This window comes from Lactuca saligna, chromosome 5, assembly GCF_052625555.1.
Source record: "Lactuca saligna cultivar CGN05327 chromosome 5, ASM5262555v1, whole genome shotgun sequence".
Lineage (NCBI taxonomy): Eukaryota > Viridiplantae > Streptophyta > Magnoliopsida > Asterales > Asteraceae > Lactuca > Lactuca saligna.
The window spans coordinates 252,747,601-252,770,784 of NC_136421.1; the positions used below are offsets into that span (position 1 = coordinate 252,747,601).

At 37.9% G+C, this 23,184-nt stretch overlaps 2 protein-coding genes and 1 long non-coding RNA gene across 3 annotated transcripts; 2 read left to right on the forward strand and 1 right to left on the reverse strand.

Moving 5' to 3' along the window:
- The first annotated feature begins 11,157 nt into the window (after nucleotides 1-11,157).
- Nucleotides 11,158-14,389, forward strand: LOC145047369 (uncharacterized). Its single transcript, XR_013682194.1, has 3 exons — nucleotides 11,158-11,394; nucleotides 12,476-12,540; nucleotides 14,211-14,389. It is a non-coding gene; the product is annotated as an uncharacterized LOC145047369 (long non-coding RNA).
- Nucleotides 14,390-17,358: 2,969 nt separating this feature from the next.
- LOC145047370 (TIP41-like protein) lies at nucleotides 17,359-22,074 on the forward strand. Its single transcript, XM_078995626.1, has 7 exons — nucleotides 17,359-17,604; nucleotides 18,503-18,688; nucleotides 20,172-20,247; nucleotides 20,367-20,546; nucleotides 20,628-20,669; nucleotides 20,753-20,881; nucleotides 21,777-22,074. The coding sequence occupies exons 1-7, from the start codon at nucleotides 17,465-17,467 to the stop codon at nucleotides 21,879-21,881; spliced, it is 858 nt and encodes a 285-aa protein (XP_078851752.1). The 5' UTR covers nucleotides 17,359-17,464; the 3' UTR covers nucleotides 21,882-22,074.
- A 139-nt stretch (nucleotides 22,075-22,213) lies between these two features.
- LOC145046527 (zinc finger protein 7-like) lies at nucleotides 22,214-22,660 on the reverse strand. Its single transcript, XM_078994814.1, has one exon. It carries the CDS (start codon nucleotides 22,658-22,660, stop codon nucleotides 22,214-22,216), a length of 447 nt encoding a protein of 148 aa, XP_078850940.1.
- Nucleotides 22,661-23,184: the final 524 nt, after the last annotated feature.

Consider the following 23,184-nt stretch of genomic DNA (forward strand, 5'->3'; position numbering starts at 1 on the left):
TTGTAAAGAAGAAGGACGAGTCACACCGTATGTGTATAGATTATTGGGAGCTGAACAAGGTGACGGTGAAGAACTGTTACCCACTCCCGAGGATTGATGACTTGTTTGATCAGCTGTAGGGAGAATCTTGGTTCTCCAAGATTGATCTAATCTCATAATCATGAAAAGCGGTCTTGACATCCATTTGCCAAATCTCATAATCATGAAATGCGGCAATAGCTAGCATCACTCTAATAGACTTTATCTTCGCAACTGGTGAAAAGGTCTCTTCATAGTCAACTCCGGGAGTTTGAGTAAAGCCCTTCGCAACCAATCGCGCTTTATACGTGTGTACCTTTCCATCCACGTCGGTCTTCTTCTTGAAGATCCATTTGCACCCAACGGTCTTACGTCCGGGTACATTATCAACCAAATTCCAAACTTGGTTATCATACATGGATTGGATCTCGCTATCCATTGCCTCTTTCCATTTCTCAGACTCCGGGCCTGCCATGGCTTCCTTATAGCTATTAGGTTCATCAAGGTTTATTAGTGTACTATCACTAATATACGTGTCCCCTTCGGTAGTTATATGAAAACCATACAACTGGGGTTGAAACCTAACTCTTTCGGAACGTCTAAGAGGTAATGATATGTCAATCGGTTCAACCGGAGTTTCCTCCTCGGGTTGAGCGCCAGCGGTTGAGGTTCCTTCATCTATCGACTCTTGAATCTCTTCAAGATCGATTTGCATCCCACTGTCTCCGTGGCCTATGAGTTCTCGCTCTTGGAAAACTCCTCTCCTCGCAACAAAGACAACATTGTCCTTCGGTCTATAGAAGAGATATCCAAAGGATTTCTGCGGGTAGCCGATGAAAATACATCGCTCACTACGAGGTTCGAGCTTGTCGTGAGTATCTCGTCTGACGAAAGCCTCGCAACCCCAAACCTTGATATGTGCTAACGAAGGAGCTTCCCCCTCCACATCTCGTGAGCTTGCCCCGAATCTCTATGAGAGTGTGCGGGGCATACTCCTTATCCTCATAGCGAGCAATCGTGCGAATGTATCTTATCCATTCGCTAAAGTTCATTCCATCAAAGGTGACCTTTTGACAAAGGCTCATCAAAGTGAAAGAACTCGCAGCAGCATTATTGGCGTTCGACATCTATAAATAGAAAGGACAAAGATAGATTAGAATATGAATCCATAATATTCACCCAATAAGAAATTAGGGCTAGGATCCAACAACAATATTTACACATTAGAAAAGGGATGCCGTAATCTAACATGCAAACAATTTGAAGGTAAGTGAATGACGATTCACTAATTCTCCACCATGAAAAACATAACTTTAAGTCCTAAATGTATTGAGAATTCCAAGGTTCGGATGAGATTCATTGAAACTTTTCAATGGCATGTTTAAATTTCGATATGCCCCTCTTGTTTGTGATTGGGATACCGAGGATCACAAAGCGGGTGTGAATTACCATGCAAATTCACATGGTGCCTTCATTGTAACGATCACCTATTCGATGTGCCGGTAAACCACAAACGCTCCATCGAACTATGATAAACAATGAATCACCCTTTGCCACCTTCGCTTAGAACCAATTAGTGTGCCGGTAAACCACACACGCTCCACTAACTTCTTAGCAAGGTGCAAAGTGTAATTTCATGGCATTGCATCAATTCACTTTTCCTAAAGTAACTAAGATTGGGAAATTTTAATAAAACCTGTAGTTACTTTGTATTTCTTATTATACTTTTAATGAGAGGATGAGGTTGCCCTATCCTACCCGTTCGGCTAACGACCCTCCACCAATCAAGCGAGCGGTGGGTGTGAGTGTACACCCATTAAGCGCAATTTTATAGGCCGCAACCTTATACCCACCTTATAGACCGGCTTTGTGAATGAGGCCTACTAACGGTAAGACTAGCATTTAAGTTATACGTATATATATATATATATATATATATATATATATATATATTAATCTTGTAATATTGTATTAGTATAGGGTTGTATTTTAAACTTGTAAAATTCTAGGGTTTGAAATTTAAATTGTCTAAATTAAACTTTTAATCACAAAACATAAATTTCAACACTTGAGGACTAGTTTTAAACATTTAAAACATAAAGGATCAAATAACAAATAATCTAAATCACATAATTATCCATATTTAATTAATAATTATCATATAAGGAAATCAAATATTTTATTAATTGATAATTATCTTCAATTAGATCAAAAATATAGTCATATATATCACAAAATCGGATTAGGGTTGATCTAATATGATTAAGGTAAGTTTCCATAAGATAAATATGAAAAAATCCCGTTTTTGGCTAATCCTGACGCTCGGACTCGCCGAGTCAGGCCAACTCGCCGAGTCCACCATGGGACTCGCCGAGTCCATGACTCAGAAACATAAAAATCGAATTTTTTCAGTTAAGATTCAAAAATTCAAGCATCAATTTAATAGAAACCAATCAAGGCTCTGATACCACTGATGGGTTTTGAACATAAGAACATTCCTAAGTGCGCATACAAACCCTAATGCTTGGATCTAGGTTTCTCTATTAAACATGCTTTCAATCCAAGGCTTCTAATGACTTATTAGGTGTAAGAACAACACAAAAAAACAAATCTAGAAACATACATTTGATTCTCTTGTTTGATCTTGTTGTCTTGGAGCTAATGGCTTACAAACACCAACTAGCAAAGAGGATGATTTGAGAGAGAGGAGAGGGGATGGAATTCGACCAGAGTATCCTTACTTTAGAAGATGTGTCGAATTCCTTCAGCCATAGGGTCTATTTATACTTGTAGACTCCTTAAGGGTTACAACTTAAACCCTAGTTGGATAACTTAGACTTTAAGTTAATCCATATCCTTACCTTAGATATCCTTTGGACGATTTTGGCTTATCCAAGCCCTAGAAATCGTCCACCCTATCTCCCATAAGGATTTACAATCTAAAGTGTAACTATCAAACAAGTGACAGTTTATACCCTCTTATTTAATTAATCTCCTTAAGTCTATGACTTATATTAATCAAATAACTATATTATTATTCCTTATATTATTCTCGTAATATATTAATAATATCTATTCTCTCATAATAAATCATCCTACCAAGTTGCTATGGTGAAGGCAACCCAAAAGGACCATGCACAATCAGGTCAAATACTTGCCTAATATAGTTGCAGCCTTAGACACTATTCCAATAATGTTATGAGTATGAGAACTGCATGCTAGGTTAGGACTAAGGATCTAGGAAGGATGCCTTATGTGCCTGTTAGATGTGAATGAGCTTTATGAATTTCATGACAGTATAGATTCCTGTGTAGGAAATAGAACAGTTTGATTGGATTATGTGGTTAGTTTTCCCATTATCTAAATGTAGCTTGCTTTGTGCTTTGTGGAACTCTTAGCAATGTTAGCTAGCTATTAAGTGAATATACTAAGTCATATGTGGTACTGGCTGGATGATCTTAGAGTGATGGATTTGACCCTATTGCACAGCTTTCGTCTGAGTCTAACTGTTCTAGGGATGAGTCTTTTACTCGAAGGATTATATGATTTCTGTTGCATGTGGCTATATTCATGAGGTAGCTAGTTGACATTACTGAGAGGGTCTTCAGCAGCTGAGGTCGGAGTGAGTTGGAAACTTTCCCTAGGGCGAACCTAGGATGAGAGTAGCAGAGAGCAGTAGCAGAAGAAGGGACATGGTGGAGTCGAGGCATTTCTTGAGGAAAGTACGGATAGATGTGGAAGGTAGTATAGGCCCGTACTACTGAAAGCAAAAGATCCGTACTCGAATCAAGGAAGGCCAAGATAAGACCATGGAACTTGTAGTTTATAAGATCCTTCGAGCTATGTTAGTATGCTGATATTGTTATGTTGTGTTTTAAGAATGGTGGTTCTACGCTCTAGACCAGCAGTCGGTAGTCCAGGTGTCGGTGGGGGATCAGGCTTAGGCTCTGGAGCTGAGCAGTTAGATAAGCAGACCAGGGAGTTCATCGCTTTAGAGGTCACGCACAACATACTAGACCAGACTCTTGTGATCTTTGGATCGGTTAAGGAGGGAATTCTTGAGCTTTTGGATGAGAAGTTGAGTGTGTTTCGCATTGAGATGGCAGCTATGATCGGGTCGCATACTTTGACCTTTAGGGAGTTTCGGGGTTGTGGAGCTCCAGATTACCATGAGGCTCAGGATCCCATTGCGAGTACTAGATGGTTGGCATACGTGGCCAACGCCTTTCGCGCTAGCAGATGTCCCGAGGGGGACAAGGTCCGACTTGCTTCCTGCCTCCTCAAGAGCAGAGCACATGATTGGTGGGATGAGGTCGGGGATGCCATTGGGGATGATGTAACTTTAGATGCCATGACCTGGACTAATTTCACGACCAGATTCAGGACAGAGTTTGCACCGGTCATTAAGGTGCAGCAGCTTGCTAGAGAGTTCCAGGATCTTACACATACTACTGAGATTGTGGTAGAGATTACTACCAAGTTCAAGGAGAGGTACCTTCGCGTTCTGCAGTATGTTGCGGACGAGGAGATGAAAAAGGCCCGATATCATGAGATGTTACCCAGTAATATCCGCCAGTTTGTGAGCCGATCCAACAGCAAGACGTTGGAGGATATGATTGCACGGGCTCGTGAGAGGAAGATTGATTTAGAGATGGACAGGAAGAGGAAACCAGAGGCAGTGTCCAGGCAAAAGGCCCAAGACATATTCTTGAGGAAAGGGCCAGCAGGGCCGAGGCCACACCGGCAAGAGTGGTAGGGGGCATGACGGGCCGCGTAGGGCATGTAGTTTGGGCGGCTTTAAGTGCGGCCGAACAGGACATGTGAGCAGGGATTATACTGCTACTTTTACCATTACTACCACATCACCTTCTGATCTGATTTGCTTCCAGTGCAATCAGAGGGGCCATAGGAGGCCCTAGTGTCCGAGTTTAGAAGCAGCAGGGAAAGTGGTGGCACCCGCCCGTGCTACATTGAGGATTACCGATGGCCGTTAGGGTCGAACAGAGGCGCCAGTGGCGAAGAGCAGAGCCTTCCAATTGTCAGCTGAGGAGGCACGAGCAACTCCCAATGTGATTATGGGTATGTATCTCCTCCATTATCTTTGATTTATCTTTGATTGTCCCTTATGATTGTGTGTTTGTTTATAGGTTCGTTCTTAGTGAATGACATATCAACTATGATATTGTTTGATTCGAGAACTAGTCGATCATTTGTGTCACATGCGCTCAGCAGGCGATTTAGCAGGACTTTAGGAGAGCTGGATTGCCCACTTGAATCATAGGGGGTGTGCATTGCAGATGTTTGATGAACAGTTCCCAATGGATTTGTTTCTATTCCCCTGCGAGGGAATAAGGTTATAGTGGGTATGGATTGGTTAGGTGCCAATGGGACGGTGATTGATTATGAGCTGCAGTTAGTGAGGGTTCGTACTCCCAACAGGGAAGAGATAGTGATTTAGGGCGAGAGGCCACAACACGAACCGATTCTTTGTTCAGCAGCGAGAGCGAGGCGCTATTTTCAACAGGGTTGCGAAGGATATGTCGCCTATGTCATGGATACCCAGGATACGAGTAAGGCGACATTTGATGATATACCAGTGGTGTGAGACCCGGATGTATTCCCGGAGGATTTACCTAGGATACCTTCGGAGAGACAGGTTGAGTTTCAGATTGACCTGGTCCTGGTGCGGCTCTGATAGCCAAGACACCATATCTGTTGGCTCCTCCCGATATGCAGGAGTTGTCTACACAGTTTCAAGAGCTGCCAGACAAGGGTTTTATCAGACCAAGTAGTTCACCCTGGGGAGCCCCGATCTTGTTTGTAAAGAAGAAGGACGAGTCACACCGTATGTGTATAGATTATTGGGAGCTGAACAAGGTGACGGTGAAGAACTGTTACCCACTCCCGAGGATTGATGACTTGTTTGATCAGCTGTAGGGAGAATCTTGGTTCTCCAAGATTGATCTAATCTTCGGATATCACCAGATGCGGGTCAGAGATGATGACGTGAAGAAGACCACTTTTAGGACCCGCTATGGTCATTATGAGTTTGTGGTGATTCCGTTTGGGCTCACCAATGCCCCAGCCACGTTCGTGGATCTCATGAACCGAGTATGCCGGACGATGCTGGATCGGTTTGTGATAGTGTTTATTGATGACATATTGGTTTACTCCAAGACCAGGGAGCAACATGAGGACCACCTGAGATAGGGCGAGACTTTTTGCAAAGTTCTCCAAGTGCGACTTCTGGTTGCGCGAGGTGCAGTTTCTTGGACACCTCGTTAACCAGAAGGGTATTTTGGTAGATCCGGCCAAGATAGAGGTTGTGCTGCAGTGGCAGGTTCTGAAGTCTCCATCTGAGATTCAGAGTTTTCGGGGTCTGGCAGGGTATTACAAGAGATTTATTCAGGATTTCTCCAAGATAGTAGTTTCGTTGACCCGACTGACCAAGAAGTCAATGGTGTTTCGCTGGGGTAATTAGCAACCGTTAGCCTTTTAGACACTCGGACAACAATTGTGTGAGGCGCCGATTCTCACCCTACCAAAGGGGGTAGATGATTTTCTAGTCTACTGTGAAGCTTCGATCATAGGCATGGGGCAGTGTTGATGCAGCGAGGCTATGTGATAGCTTACGCTTCGAGACAGCTAAAGCCTCGTGAGGCTAACTATCCGACATATGATTTCGAGTTGGGAGCGATGGTGTTCGCCCTCAAAATTTGGCGAAATTATCTCTATGGGTTCCGGTGTACCATATACATGGATCACATGAGTTTGAGGTACCTCATGGATCAGCCTAATCTGAACATGAGGCAACGTCAGTGGTTAGACGTGGTGAAGGATTACGATTGTGAAATCCTTTATCACCCGGGCAAGGCCAATGTGGTGGCAGATGCCCTAAGCCGCAAGGCAGCAACGACCCCGATTCAAGATATCTGTTTGAGGATGACAGTGGTGAATCCTTTGCTGGAGTAGATCCAGGAGGCACAGGTCGAGGGCCTAAAGGAGGAATGACAGAAGTGCGAGAGGATTGTGACTCGAGTAGCTTCATTTGATTATGACAGCCGAGTATTACTGACCCTGCATGGGAGGGTCTGGGTACCATACTGGGGCAGAGTACGACATATATTGATGGATGAGGCCCACAAGTCTCGGTTCTCCATCCATCCAGGTGCGACGAAGATGTATAGAGATCTTTGACCTGATTATTGGTGGCCTTGCATGAAGTGGGATGTGGTCTGGTACGTTTAGAGATGTCTGACCTGCAGGAAGGTCAAGGCAGAGCACCAGAGGCCCCACGGCAAGATGCACCCGTTAGATATTCCCGTGTGGAAATGGGAGGATATCACCATGAATTTCATTACTAAGCTTCCTAGGACCGCACGCGGAGTCGATTCGATTTGGGTCATCGTGGATCGTTGACCAAGAGCGTGCACTTCATACCGATTCAAGAGAGCATTTCGGCCAAGAGATTGGCTGGGATTTATGTGCGGGAGATAGTGGCACATCATGGGGTGCCCGTCTCGGTGGTGTAAGACTGGGATGTCCGTTTCACTTCCAAGTTTTGGAAGCGGTTCCCTGACGACATGGGTACTCATCTTTATTTTAGCACTGCTTTCCACCCACAGACATACGGCCAGAGTGAGAGGACGATTAAGACTCTCGACGATATGCTTCGGGCATGTGTACTAGATTTCGTTGGTAGTTGGGATACGCATATTCCATTAGCGGAATTTTCGTATAACAACAATTACCACGCCAGTATAGACTGACCTCCTTTTGAGATGCTTTATGGGAGGAAATGTAGGACCCCCATTTTTTGGGGCGAGGTGGGTCAGAGAGTGATGGGGAGTATCGAGGTGGTACTCAAGACCACAGAGATGATACACCAGGTCCGTAGCAGGCTTCAAACTGCTCAGAGTTGCCAAAAAAGTTACGCCGACAGGAGGCGATCAGACTTGGTATCACCCTGGAAGGGTGTTATCAGATTTTGGAAGAGGGGCAAACTGGGCCCTAGGTTCATTGGTCCATTTAGGGTTTTGGCCCGGGTGGGTCGGGTTGCTTACCAGTTAGACCTTCCATCAGAGCTCAGTCAGATCCACAACACTTTCAATGTCTCGTAGTTGTGAAAGTGTTTAGTGGATAGTTCAGCAGTGGTACCCATTGAGGATATCTAGGTTGACGACAAACTGAACTATATCGAGAAACCGGTGGTGATTTTAGATCGCAAGACGAAGGAGCTGAGAAATAAGAGGACCGAGTTAATAAAGGTGCAGTGGAAACACCAAAAGGGGTCAGAGTGGACATGAGAGCCCCAGGAAGAGATGAAGGAGCATTATCCAGAGTTATTTGAAGAGTCGACAGACTTCAAAGACGAAGTATAAGATAAGCGGGGGAGAATTGTAATGCCCCATTCCTGGTAAGTGAATTAAGTAATGTTTTATTCTTTATTTTAAGGCTACTCGATGAGTCATTAGACCTAACTCGTCGAGTAGGAGCGAGTATGGACGCGAAGTTTTGTAGGACGACTCAGCGAGTCAATATTCCCGACTCGACGAGTCGGACAGGCTGGAGAAAACCCTAATCCTAAGGGTTTGCACCTTATTTAAGCATCATTATAATCCCTCATCTCGGCCTCCATCACCTCTAGATCATTTCTCTCAAAACCCTAGTCCCCTATAAGTGTTCTTGGGTGATTCTTACCTTTATGAGTATTTTTGGTGCATTTAGAAGTTAGAAGAAGAAGGAGAAGATTAAGGCTCAAGGAGGAGGAAGTAGATCCAAAAGCAATTTCTCTTTTGGCACCTTTTCTGGTAATCAAGCTCTCACCTTGATCCTTATGTGTATTAGATCTAGTAGTCCCCAAATATGATGGTTTTGGGCTCAAAAACCCTAAATCCTTAGTGATGAAGCATTGCTAGCAATTTATATCTCGTATCTAATCACCCTTGAGCCCCTGGAGCTCAAGGAAGTCACCTTTATGCAGCTATGATCTTATTCTAGACAAATAACCTTCATAATAGCTAAGCTTTGGTGTTTCTGCTTCATTACACCGTGCATACACGTAAAGTTAGCAACTTTACGTGTAATACTAGCCTTAGAAGACTAGATATATGTATTAGATGCACAGAAATTGATTCAGATCGACTGTTGATGATTTGCATGCAAGGACTCAACGAGTTGTTGCTCTGATTCGGCGAGTCTGGTCGCGAGCCATACTTTTCCTTGATTAGTGATTCGAACCAGTGAGTAGAAGGGTAGAATTGGTGAGCTGAGTGGAACTAGGTCTCAGAGGTTGATGGACTCATTGATGGAGGGACTCGGCGAGTCAAGTCGCGATTTACGATATCTGAGAGCTTAGAACTCGGCGAGTCAATTTATGGACTCGGCGAGTAGAGTCAATTTGGAAGTTTGATTCCGACCAAGACTTTGACTTTGACCAGGGGTAAAAGATTCGTTTTACCCTAGGAAGGATTATCAAGTTTTGACTAAAGTATTGTATGTATTGATTGTTGGGAAGTCGCCGGAGCAGCAGTTGGGGATTTCTCACTCAGGTTGTCAGCAGTCAGTCTTATGAGGTGAGTTTCCCTTCGGTAGGAGCGGGTCTAAGATACTAAGGTTGGCCCATAGTATGATAGTAGCTGAGTGTGGCCGGGGCCCGAATGTTACGGTGATAGCTATATATAATTATATGCTTGATAATATACTTGATGTCTGTGTGATACTTGTATGCTTGTTAGACAGCGGAGTGTGGGCGGGGCCCGAATCTCCTGGACAGTGGAGTGTGGGCGGGGCCCGAATCTCCTAGACAGCGGAGTGTGGGTGGGGCCCGAATCTCTATGAGAGTGTGCGGGGCCTGAGTCTCTTAGACAGCGGAGTGTGGGTGGGGCCCGAATCTCCTAGACAGCGGAGTGTGGGTGGGGCCCGAATCTCTATGAGAGTGTGCGGGGCCTGAGTCTCTTAGTTGTATGATATATGAGTATGATACATGGAAGTTTGGGGAGACTCACTAAGCATTGTGCTTAGAGATTCAGTTTTAGTTTCAGGTACTTCCACCAGCACTGGGAAGGGCTCGGGATGATCGCATAGCACACACCACAGTTCTTAGCCTGGGAGTTGGACTCTGATATTTTGCTATGTTATTTTGATATGTGACACATGTTATGACAGTTTGAGATACATGGTTTATGACTTTTTATTACTTTACTACTGACATTATGGTTTTGGAAATAAATGAAAAATGAAAATTTTGGGTTGTGTTTTACGGAGTGTTACACAAACCCTGGAGTATGCCAGATATGAGTTGAGGGACATGGAGAGCATGTCAGACTCATACTAAGGACTCCTAAGCATTCCAGATGCAAGCTGAGTGCCAGGGGAGCATATAAGACTCGCACTGAGGGATAATCATTTTGATTCTAGTCTTAGGATTGAATGGGGCAAGCCAGTCATAAGTTGTGGGCTCGAGAGCAAGCCAGATGTGAGTTGTGGGTCTGTAAGGCAAGCCAGACTCATGTTGTGGGCTCGGGGGTAATCTAGTCTGTAAAGTTGTGGACCCGTTACATGTTGGTATTATGTGTTGTAACGACCCGAAAATTCTACCGTAAACGATGTTAGTTTTCCGTTAATCGAATATCTATTTTCATAAGACTGATATCGGGTTTATGTTATTAAACAAAATAATTAAATAAAAAGAGTTAATTAACAACTAAAATGTTTATAAAATTACTTAATTAAATCATAGGAATAATTAGGATAAATAAAATCATTTTAAGACAAAATATAGTAAGGGGGTGAAAGTGTTAACATAAATGCTTTTGAGTATTGTGTTTAAAGTATTTTTATAATCAAAGTTCAGGGACCAAAATTATAAATATGACTTTAACTTCTAAATGGTAATTGAAGCATACGTATTTTATTACCATTTTGTTACATCGTTTTCATCCTAATCGTGCGGTGCCCTTGATGTGCCCTTTCAAATTGTTCCGTTTCGCATGCGGCTCATGATTATTTTTTATCAAATGTTAACTTATTAGGGTTAGGGTAAAAGGGGTATAATATGAAGAATTTAAGGTCTAGATTGTAAAATTCGGGAATAACCCCCATGTAGAGGGATCGACAGGTGTTTATTGGGATTTAAGGGTTCGGACGTTTTTTTTTTTTGTTGTTCACGTTCCCATTTATTCTTTGGGTAGAATTGATCGGCCCTTCCCTTTGTGTGTTCGTGCGACATCGACATCGACATCGACAGAAGAAGAAAAAAAAATCCGATTCTTGTTTGTGGTAAGGTGCATCATCGATCAAGCCAAGAAGAAGAGGAAAAAAAACGAGCGTGATAAGGGAAAGGAGTGCAGCGATTTTGTTTTTGGCCAAGCATTGGTAAAATCATCTTTTAATCTCTTTGTGTGTTTACATGTCAAATTCCATGTCAATTGATGATTGTTGTTGTGGATTCTCTTCTTAATTGGTGATTAAAATCTCATCTTCTTCTTTCTAGAAACCTATGAAGGTTCTTATGGTTTAATTTCACTTTTATTGGGTGTTCATGATGGCTCAATTGCTGTCAAGATTGTTTATGAACCCCCTTTATAAGTTTATTGTTCAAATTCATATTTTGAGCAAAGTTTTGGAGTCTCAATCTTTGTTGTTGATTTCTAAAACTTAACTTAACTTCCACCATGAATAAAATATGTATTTTTCTGTGATTAAATCATGTTTTGAGTCACCCAATAAGCCTCAAAACAATCTTTCAAAGTCCTTCTATGAGTATTGGTGGTGGAGGAAATCCAGGTTCCTATCTGTGCAACTTACTTTGCTTTCCACCTAATGTTATGCACAAGATAGGTTGGTTGTGAGTGGGATTGATATTTTTCTTGTTTGACATGCTACTTCTGTTAAGAGGCTGATTTTTACCCTCATGGGTGTTCTTAGTGATGGCTTAATGTGTTAATCGGTCAAAAAGCCCTTGAAACCTAAAGCTGGAAAATTCAGCAAAAATTACCAATCTCTCCCTGTATTGGAAAAAATTATAGAAAAATCACCAGGAATTGAATTAATGATCTGTAAACTCTCAAAGTTTCCATTTTGAGTCTAGCTTATCCATGAATTTTTCCAGAACCTGTTGTTGCTTCTAACTTAGGTGATAATCGCCTTTTTCACCAGCTGGTTAAAATTTAGCTGCATTGATAGGTAGATTTGTAAAAATCATATAAAATTGTAGAAAAATCGTTTGGACCTTCAAAAGTACATTATAAAAAGCTAAAAGTTTGAAATTCTGTAATATGAAATAAAAATGAAAGTTATACAAGTTCTAAGTTTGCTAAAACAGCTCGAAACAGGTGGCTGTTTTGAGTCCAAAACTGGGAATTTTACTTGCTAGTTGATTTATGTGTTTGGCTTATAAATTTATCATCTTTGGCATTGTAGAACTCCAATAACCTTGTTATTTGAAATGTAATAGGGGCAAGGGTGATACTTCAACCAATACAATATTTGAAGTGTGAGTTGGTCACATTTTTGGTAAAGGTGAGTCAACTTGTGGTTTTAAGAGTACATTGTTAGGAGTATCCCATATCTTAGATGGATTGGGATGAACCTAGTTATCTAGGATGCATGTGCCCTTTTGATTATTGATGGTAATGCCATTCTTGTTGAAATGTTTTATGTGTAATGATACCTAGGGTGTTGCGTGCTAAACTCTTCCTTGTTTGGTGTGAGATGTGAGTTAAGGTCATGCTAGATTGAGTGAAGTGTATGAGCATTATGTGATGTGAGCATGTTAATTCTTGTTTGAAAATATTTGTTTAAAATGTTTTAGGACAAGCATGCTAGTGTTGTATCAACTTCATTCATGTGTTGTGTATGGAAGTAGTGTGATGTAAAATGTAATAACTTCATGAAATTACATGTTTGCATGAAAATAACCCTTAAGGAGGTAATATGTTAATAAAAGAATATTCATAATAATTATAGGATTACTTGAAAGGGTAAAAGTGTAACTCCTTATTTAATTAATCATTATTAAATTAAAAAGGGAAACACACTAGCGGGGCGAAGGATAGAAACCTAGACATAGGTAAATACCCAATCTGGATATTATGATGGCCTAGTAGGTTGAAAGATACGTATAGGAAAAAGAGCTTAAGCCAACTTTGATGTCGATTGGTTTTTCTAGACAACCACTGGGGACATGGTCTTGGTACACCTTGGTATACCGGGACTGGAGTGATGTTGGTCAAGCGGTGGGACCAGTGCAAACATCACGTGGGATTTGGGAGGTGTATCTGTTGGAATTGGCACCGCTCGTACCAATCCTTAACGACAACGCACGTACATGTATGTACACAGTCGGAGTAGCGAACACAGCGCACCGGGGGCAATGATTACGGGTGAGAGTCGCGCCTCACTTAGTGCATTGGGTCGTGCCGGTCACGTTAGTAGCGAACGGGGTCTTGCTTTGGGGGTTTTTGCGGTGAATAAATAGACCCTAAATAAGAGGTAATACTTTAATAGTTATACCAATGAGCAGCGAGTAATTATAAATGTAAAGCGGAGAAACAAAATATTATATAATAATATTCAAGCGGTGAATCGATAAGATTAAATTAGTTACAGCGGTGTTGAGGAGAGTAACTAATAAAATAAGCTCTAACTGAAGAACTAAAATAAATTGAGGTAAACTTGTGTTTGTTATGTGGTGTGATGTTGCATGTCTTGCTAGTGAGTCTTTGACTGTGTGTGGATGTTTTGTGTGATTCTGTCTATGATATGTGTGTTCTCTTGACATTGTACTGTATTGACTCACTTAGCTTATGCTAACACTTGTTCTTTGCTTGTTGGCTTTCCTTATGTGTTGGAACAGGTAGCTTGACATGATGTTGTGGTGAGGATGAGAGCTTTTGGGTAGTCTTAGTTAGTATCTTTAGTTATGATACCATTTGGACATGATGAGTTTCATCATTATGTTTTTGTGAACTTTAGATTTTGATGGGTGTGGTTTGACATGAAAATAACGTTGGTGATGTTTTTGAAATAAACCTAATAAGTCTTCCGCTACGCATTCTGTTATATTAATGTTTTAAAAATAATTGAATCTGGTGAAATTTCATGATGTTACATGTGTGCTATTTGTTATGTATCGATATTTTTGGAGAACTTACTAAGCTTTGGGCTTACAGTTTTGGATTTTGTTTCAGGTACTTCGAATGATTGTGGGAAGACGAAGGCTTGATCGTGCACCTCTTCACATTTTATGATTTTGATTTCTAGGATACTCTGATATTAAACTATTTTGAAAACATTTTGTAATAAATAATGGTTTTTGGATGCTTGAAAAGTTTTAAATTTTTATGAATTTTAGGGATGTTACACACAAGGACCGAGTTTGTTTAATTTTTTTTTTTGTAGTTGAACTATATATATATATATATATATATATATATATATATATATATATATATATACAGGTTCATTTGAGACCATTCTAATTTTGTGAGACCGTGAGATCAAATCTAAAAATAATTTTAAAATGCAAAATAAATGGAAAAATCCAAAAATTCTTTTTTTAAATATTATTTTCGGAACTTGAATTAACTAAAAAAAATATAAAAAATATAAAAAATTCCGTTTTTTTTTTTTGAAAAATACGTGAAATATTCTAAATAGAATATTACACTGACATATTCTAAAAAATAATTTTAAAATGCAAAATAAATGGAAAAATCTAAAATTTTTTTTAAATATTATTTTCGGAACTTGAATTAACTAAAAAAAAAAATTCATTTTTTTTTGAAAAATACGTGAAATATTCTAAATAGAATATTACACTGTACATATTCTAAAAAAAATTTTAAAATGCAAAATAAATGGAAAAATCAAAAAATTCTTTTTTTAAATATTATTTTCGGAACATGAATTAACTAAAAAAAATAAAAAAAAAAATAAAAAAATGCGTCTCACGGTCTCACAAAATATAGGTGGTCTCAAATGAACCTAACCCTATATATATATATATATATATATATATATATATATATATATATATATATACCATTTTTGTAATTTTCTCAAGTATTTATAACCACCGTTAGTTATTTTTTTTTCTTCCGCATTAATCTTGGATAGATGATTAACATTTCATGATGTCTCATTTTTTCTCAAATTCTTAAAATGTTTATCTTTCCAAACTATTATTCCTCTCAAACACTTCCATGGTTATCTAACTCCCTTTTATACAATTTTATGGAGTATTTTGTCTTATTGTTGCGAATTTCAATTCGGGTAATGTAGCACGTGGAAAAAAAAAAAAAAAAAATATAGGAGCTAAATTTGAAGTTTTCAAAAATATAAAAAAATTCATAGACAAAATTGCAAAAATAGTCTTGGTGGTTGTCAAATTTCGATCCAAAAAAGTTTAATGGTGCATCTGTAGTTTAATTTCGGATACTTTGTGTGATTTTGGTCCTATGGTTGACATTTATATGTACTTTTGGTCCATACTCCATCTGAAATGACAAATCCTTCATTAAATAATTTTCTTTTTAATTTTAATTAAATTCTTTTCTAATTATTCTAATTAAAAAAAGAAAAAAAAAACCCAAACCACTCTATTCTCCCTTCCGTTTGGGGCTTCTCTTTCGCTCATCTCTCTCTCTCTCTCTCTCTCTCTCTCTCTGCTATTATATTCTTCATCCTATGACCCATATCCTTGTTAGTATAGAAATGTGAATGAAAGTTTTGCCAATTTTGGATTTGGAATATGTTTACGAACTGGAAGCAACACCTTCTTCTCTATATTCAAATCTCCACAGAATCCACCACCCATCATCATCAATCTTTCTCAAACCCTAACTCTAGTAATGACAGCTCTCTCTGCTCCTGATAATCGAAGACCCGCATACCTAGCAAACTCCGGTAAAGATGGCTTGCGACCGGATGTAAATTCAAGCGACATTGCCTACTTACCACCATCCCTTCGTCTTCTCCGGTAGCTCCATATGTTCGTTTCCAGATCTACAAATGAGAGCGACATACTTGATTCATTCTTTAAACCTATCGATCTACAGATTTAAACTCGAGGAAGAAGAGAGAGGTGATAAAACCCTTCAAATCGAACTCGTCTTTTTTAAAACCATTGATCATCTGGCGTTTTAGGTCTTCTGGGAGGGAGAGGCAGTTGGAAAAAATTCGATGAACGATGGTTTGGTGGTCAGTGGTGAAGAATCATCTCATTAAGGAAAAAAAAGTTGAGGGTGTGGGGAGATGGATGTGGTTGTTAGCGAATAGTGGTAGAGAACAGCGATGGCGGTGAATGTCGATGTCGTCATCTTCTATGACAGTGGTGGTAGCGGCTGAAAACCGTAATCATTGAAAGATGGAGATGCCAATGTTTGGGTATGGACAACTCTGATAAGAAGGGTGGTGCTGATAGGGAATTTTCATCGAGGTCTGAGGAAAGAAAGATGGGGGTAAGGGTGGGATTAGATGTTTGTAATGGACGGTGGTGGTAGTCGGTGGTGATGGTAGCAGACATTGGTAGTTGTTAATGCTGGTAGTCAGCAGTGATAGTGGTGGACAGTGGTAGCTGTTGGTGGTTCCAGTCGGGGGTGATGGTGACATCCATTAGGGGTGATATATTTCTTATATGTATGTGTGTGTGTTTTTTTTAGAGAAAAAAGGCAAATGAAATATAAATAAAAATTATAAATTAAATAAATGTATGTATTTCAACAATAAAAAAATGAAAAATATAAGTTATAAGGGCATAGTCGGCTTTTTAAATGTGTAGGGATAAAAACAATAAAAAGATCCAAAATTAAACCACTATTGCACCACCAAACCAGAGGATCATTTTTTCAATTTTGTTAAATTCATACGAAAAATAATTTGATCATTCGTACATTACATTAAGGGGGTGTTTGGATAGGAAAAAAAAAGTGCTTATTGCTTATGGGATTTTCTAATATGTATCCTAAGATCACACATAAAAAGTATTAATTATGAAAAATATTACCATAATTAAATTTGAAATACATTTATTATGAAAATTATTAATACACTTCACATTTAATTATGGTAATATTTATTATTATTAATGTATTTTATAATTAATTATGGTAATATATATCATCAATTAATGCTTCTTATATGTGCTCTTAGAGCACATATTAAAAAATCTCATTGTTTATTCCCACAATAAACTAATTTTAATGTTTGGATAAAATCCAACTTATTAAACTAAATAAGTTAATTTTAATAAGCATCTATCTCATTCTTATTATCTCATTCTTATTGTTTATTCCAACCTCGTTACCTATAACTTTAAAAACTAAATAAGTTAATCCAAAACACCTGAAAAGAATTGAAACCTATATGCTATAGTTGGCGTGGGTTGAGTGCAAATCTCAATTTTTCAGCAAACACCACCTACGACTCCGACTCACATACAAAGATGGAGTGGGAAGCAGACGAGAAAGAGGTAAAAGCCGCCGGAGCTGAGCTTCTACCGGACGGACGTAGAGGACTCCGCATTCATGGCTGGGAGATCGAGTCTAGCAACCGTTCAATCCTTACCTCCCTCAACCTACAATCGTACTCTCTCTCTCTCTCTCTCATACTTCAATTGTAGTCCAATAAGCCAATTTGACTTAGGGTTTTACATCGGATTTGTGTTAAAATTGTTAAACAATCGATTTTTTTTATTTAAAGCACATTGAATAAGAGTTGAATTCTGCGAATTACGTTGTTGTTATAACGTTATAATATGTAATTTGTTCGGCGATGCTCTGGAAGCTCTTGGTATAATCTGTTTAATAAAGCTTGGAATTGTTAGGAATTGGGAGAGTGATCGAGTACTTGTATTGATCTTACATGAGGTCGTAAGGAACTGTTTTCTGAATTATGATTGAGTTTGGACAAATCAAAATGTTATGAACTTGGATTGACTAGCTATTTCCTGAGATTTGACAAAGAGGGGCCTTAGGTGCAATATAAACCTGGTTTGGCATACAAAACTTGGGTACTTATCCAATAATTTGGATTCACGTGTTGACATTTGGCTATCATGTTTTTGACTCAGAAGGAAATGTAATCCCCAATACCAGCCCCCTCTCCCCTCCCTCCTCCCAAAAAAATGGAAAAACGAAATAAATGAAAACCTAGATTTGCATCTACATATCTTTTTAAATTTAAGTAGGGTGACTGACACAAGTTATAGATATTAAGTTGACACATGAATTGTAATTCTGAATTGGTAGATTTGCAATAAAATAATTTGTGTGTAGCCTCTTGCAAGTTATGAAGAACACTATGTTATGAAAATAGATTCTAATTTGTCCTTCACATCATGTTTTTTCCTTTTTGTTACAATTGTTTTCACAACTTACATTTGTGCACACATTTCTAAGATTTACCATGGCACATTTCTTCCAAAAATCCCTTTCTTCATTCCTGATAAGTTACGGATACTGTTTTCGAAAACCTTTTGCAGGTGGGAAGAAAAGCTAGAGACAACCCACTTACCAGAGATGATGTTTGGGGATAGTTGTTTGGTTCTTAAGCACATGAGCAGTGGCACTAAAATCCACTTCAATGCTTTTGATGCTTTACTTGGCTGGAAGAAGGAATCCCTACCTCCAGTTGAAGTCCCTGCAGCTGCACATTGGAAATTCAGAAGGTTATCTTCTTCTTATCTTAATTTGTAGTTATTTAGTCACTAACATATTGGAATAATGCCATAATCACATAAGGCAATCGAAAACATTATGTACAAGAGAAGCAGGATGAAATATAATATTTGAGGACCAGATAAAAAAACTAGAACTCTAGTACCATGTGAGAGATAAATTCACGTGGAAATGCGTTGGAGTTATAAGTTTGTGCTCATTTATAACTTATAACTACAACTATTGCTTGATTAGTTTTTGAAGAAAAACTAAACATACCAATGTACCCTACTGTCATTACTAGCCTACCTAGCAATACTAGGTTCCCCCTTTTCTTTATGTCCAAGGATTTTTTCTTTAACAATTGAGTATAATATATGGAGCCTTTTTTGAATTCTCCCAAATATACTCTTTATTAATTATGAAAAACCCATTCCATACCCTCATTTCCGAATTCCACCGTCCTCTCCTATCAACCCTACCTCTCATATTAATTTTGTTGAATTGTGATTCTTGATTAAAATGAAATAAGTATAAAAATTGAAATGATACCATATTACCATGTCGTAAGTTTTATTGATCATATGTGTCTTAAAAGATTATGTTTTAATTTTGAAAACATCTGGATCAATTTTTTTAAAATACACTATTTACATCATATCACGTATATTTTGTGTAACTTCGACGTCCATTTGAACAAATATAAAAAAATGATCATACATAAATACTTTTTTGCATATAGATTCATCACAAGAACCTATTCTCTTTGTGATATTTTTCTGCCTAGTTAGTTTGGTTTACCCTGACATTTGAACTATGGAAAATAAAACATCAACAACCCTTAGCATTTAACTATTAATCCTTGACATTTTCTGTAGTAAATTGAAGTAGGTCACTAACATATCTTTACTACTTATAAAAGAAATCTAACTATTTCTATAAATAGATTGAATATAATAATATTATTTTTTTAAGACGTCCAAACTATTAAGCTTGAAGTACAACTCATTTATAATATAATAATATTAAAACTTTAACCTTATCCTTTATCCCCTAAAAATCTCGTACCAAGACAATATAACCACCACCACCACAACCGCTATGCCTCCTTCCGCCTTCAACCAACCACTATCACGATTACCGCCCTTCCTCTCACCCACGACGTGAACTTTCTTTTGGAACATAACATTTTTCTTTAAAAAAATATCGTTGAAAGAAGCTATTTGTCCCCGCCGCTGTGCGCGGGTAACGGCTAGTATATATATATATATATATATATATATATATATATATGTATGTATATATATATGTATATATATTAATTAAGCAAATGTTAAATACTGAAATAATTTAAGTGAAGTAATATATGAATTTTGATGAATCTTTGGGATGTTTATCTAGGTGGTTGGTGTTTAAACATAATAGCCTTAACAAATCTACAAGATGTAGAGTTCCATCGAATCTCAAATTTTAATTTTTTATTTTGTTTTGCAGCAAACCCTTTCAGCAGGTGATTCTAGACTATGATTACACTTTCACCACACCTTATTCTGGAAGTGAAACTGTCGAGGTAATTATTCAGTTATTTTTTTTTAATCTAAATATGAAATTATTTGATGGTGATGTACTAAATTACATTGCTTTGCTTAAATATTTTGGAAATGTTATGTTGATGATGATGATGATCAGACTGGCAGTGGAGCAGATGGTGAGGAAAACAAGGATTGTTTAAAATGGGAGGATTGTGATGAACAGATTAATGTGGTTGCACTTGCATCAAAAAAAGAGCCTATTCTCTTTTATGATGAGGTGATTTTGTATGAAGATGAATTGGCTGATAGTGGAGTCTCATTTTTAACTGTGAAAGTGGTAAATAAAAAATCTTAAATTTTTATTCAGCTAATCCTTTTTAACCTTCATTTAGGTTTTCATTTTTCTTGCTTTTTGTAGAGAGTGATGCCTAGTTGTTGGTTTCTTCTCTTACGTTTCTGGGTGAGTTGACTTCTCTTTGAATAATAATAATTTAATATCTTTAATTTTTTTTTATATTCATGTATGTGTGTCTGTTGTTGCAGCTTAGAGTGGATGGTGCCCTGATGAGATTGAGGGATACTCGCGTCTTTTGCACTTTTAATCAGAATTCAAAGCCACTCATCATTCGGGAGATTTGCTGGAGGGAAACTTCATTTAAGGCTCTTGCTTCTGTAAGCCTTCTTTCACTCTCTCAAACTTAATGCTCAATGTTTTCTTTTTAAGAGAATCTTAATAATTTCAAATGCAAAGAAAGCATCGCATATTTGCTGACTTCTAATTAAATGCAAAGTCAGCATTATAATATATCACCTTGTAAATGTTCAAGTAAATTGAAAATTTGGTCCCTGTGGATGGTGATTTTTTTTTGGTATAGATCCAAAAAGGAATCTTCTTTCAATTTTGGTCCCTAGTTCTATGTGTTTTTTTTTAATGTTCTTGGATTGTAAAATTTAACAGCCTAGCTGTTGAATTTGTCAAACTGACCATTTTGCCCTTATCTCTTTCATCTTCTTCATCTCTGTTCTCTAGAACACTAAATCAAACAATTTCAACCAAAATCCCAAAAATCAAAATCTAAACTTGTTGCAAAATAAATTTAGATTCATAATCAAAACCCACTTTTATAAATCTTTATCTCTGGAATCAAACATTACAAACCCTTAGTAGATGCAATAACTCTGTTAAGCTGGAAGACGAAATTCATAAAACAGAGACATAGATGTTAAAACTCATATATCTACAAACGGATATAAATAGAAAATCAGAATACAAATTTGATTTCAAATGAGAGAGGAGTTTATTGAATTTCAACTGAAGAACTAAATGAGCTCCAACTATGGACCAAAAATCACTAACCACAGGGATTGAATTTTCAGTTTACCCTAAATATTAATTGGGTAAATCACTAGCAACTAAGTTACACCAATTTCACCATAATTTCTTTTAAAGACAAACATGGGAGTTATTGATTTTTTTTCTGTTTGTTATTTAAGTATAATTATGCAACTTTAAGTTTATGATTTTTTTTATTGAATTTAGTTGTAAGATAATGAATAAAATGTGCAGAAAGGATATCCTTCTGATTCTGCCTCATACAACGATCCAAACATCATCAGTCAAAGGCTTCCCATTGTCTTTCACACCACCCAGAAGCTTAAAATCCCTGCCTAATACCCTCTTAACTGTAAGCTTTACTTTATTTATTTTCAGTAATCTCAACTTTTATAAAAATCAAATGCTATGTGATAATCATAATATATAAATATCTATGCTTTCTGGACAAGTAAGTGATTATCATAATTCTGTTGATGTATTATGTATATGATATATGATATATGATATATCCACTTCCTTTTTCATTTAACTTCCGCATTACCTATATATATATATATATATATATAAAAACTTAAAGAACCCATACAAAATCATCACAAGAGGCACATACACAATTTAACTAAACCTAATCAACAAAGTTTATACATACATAAAGTAGATTACCAAAATCACAACTTGAGGGTTAAATCAAGTGAGAGTTGATCCGAAGGCTGAGATTGAGAAGCCGCCATTTGTGAATCCAAGTAAAAACTCCCAGGCCACATTAAACCCTCTTCACCATTCACCCATGTAGCTCCATACTCACCCACTGTTACCATTATTTGCCCCCTTTCATTTGTGGTTGGTGTATTTGGAAGCGAGTGGGAATGCACACCAAGTGTTCGATGAATCGGGAACTTAGTAGTCTCCATGTTAAGTGAGTGGTATCTTCTTGCTGCATCTCTCTCCCTTTTGTGAGCATTTTGATGACCCCCAAGTGCTTGTGGGCTGTAGAACTTCCTCTTGCAGAAGTGGCATATCTTCACTGAGATTGGTTTTGAGATTGGATAAGAATCTTCAAAGTTTTGTCCCACGTTAAGATTCAGCCAATTCTTTTCTTCATCCATGGGATTCATATTCAAATTTGGGCTTCTTTTGGGGAGATAAGATTTGTGTAGAGTAGTGTAGGCCTTAGATCATATGGAGGAAATAAAATACAAGGGAAACAACCTATTTTAATAGGGGCAACACAAACCCCCCCTCTCTCTCTCTCACACACACCAAGTATTATTATAACGTTGTAAGTTGGTGTTTTGGTGTTTGAGATGTGATGTTTTTATGTCATCATCCTATTAAATTGCTTGCCACTACCAAAAAAAAAAAAAAGTTCCCTGATTATTGTAATCATGTCATCTTGCTAAGACTTAGGTTCAATGGGTAATGAAGTTTGTTTGGATAAAATATTTATAATAAAAGGAATAAAATTATTTGAATGACTAAATAAATTTTTTATCTTTGCAATAACTATTATGGTTTGTTCAAAGATGTGAAGACAAAATTGTCCTAGGCAATAGTTTTTGACATCTTGTGCATCTTTTCATACAATGTCGTTGTCATGCTTTACTTTAAATGGCTTCCTTTTTGCGGGTTGCCAAAAATG

Excerpts from the sequence above, each read along its gene's own strand:
- LOC145047370 (XM_078995626.1), top strand. The coding sequence starts at position 17,465 with ATGGAGTGGGAAGCAGACGAGAAAGAGGTAAAAGCCGCCGGAGCTGAG. Across the intron at positions 18,689-20,171 it reads GCACATTGGAAATTCAGAAG|CAAACCCTTTCAGCAGGTGA; the intron begins GTTATCTTCTTC and ends TTTGTTTTGCAG. Across the intron at positions 20,248-20,366 it reads CTGGAAGTGAAACTGTCGAG|ACTGGCAGTGGAGCAGATGG; the intron begins GTAATTATTCAG and ends GATGATGATCAG.
- LOC145046527 (XM_078994814.1), bottom strand. The coding sequence starts at position 22,660 with ATGAATCCCATGGATGAAGAAAAGAATTGGCTGAATCTTAACGTGGGA.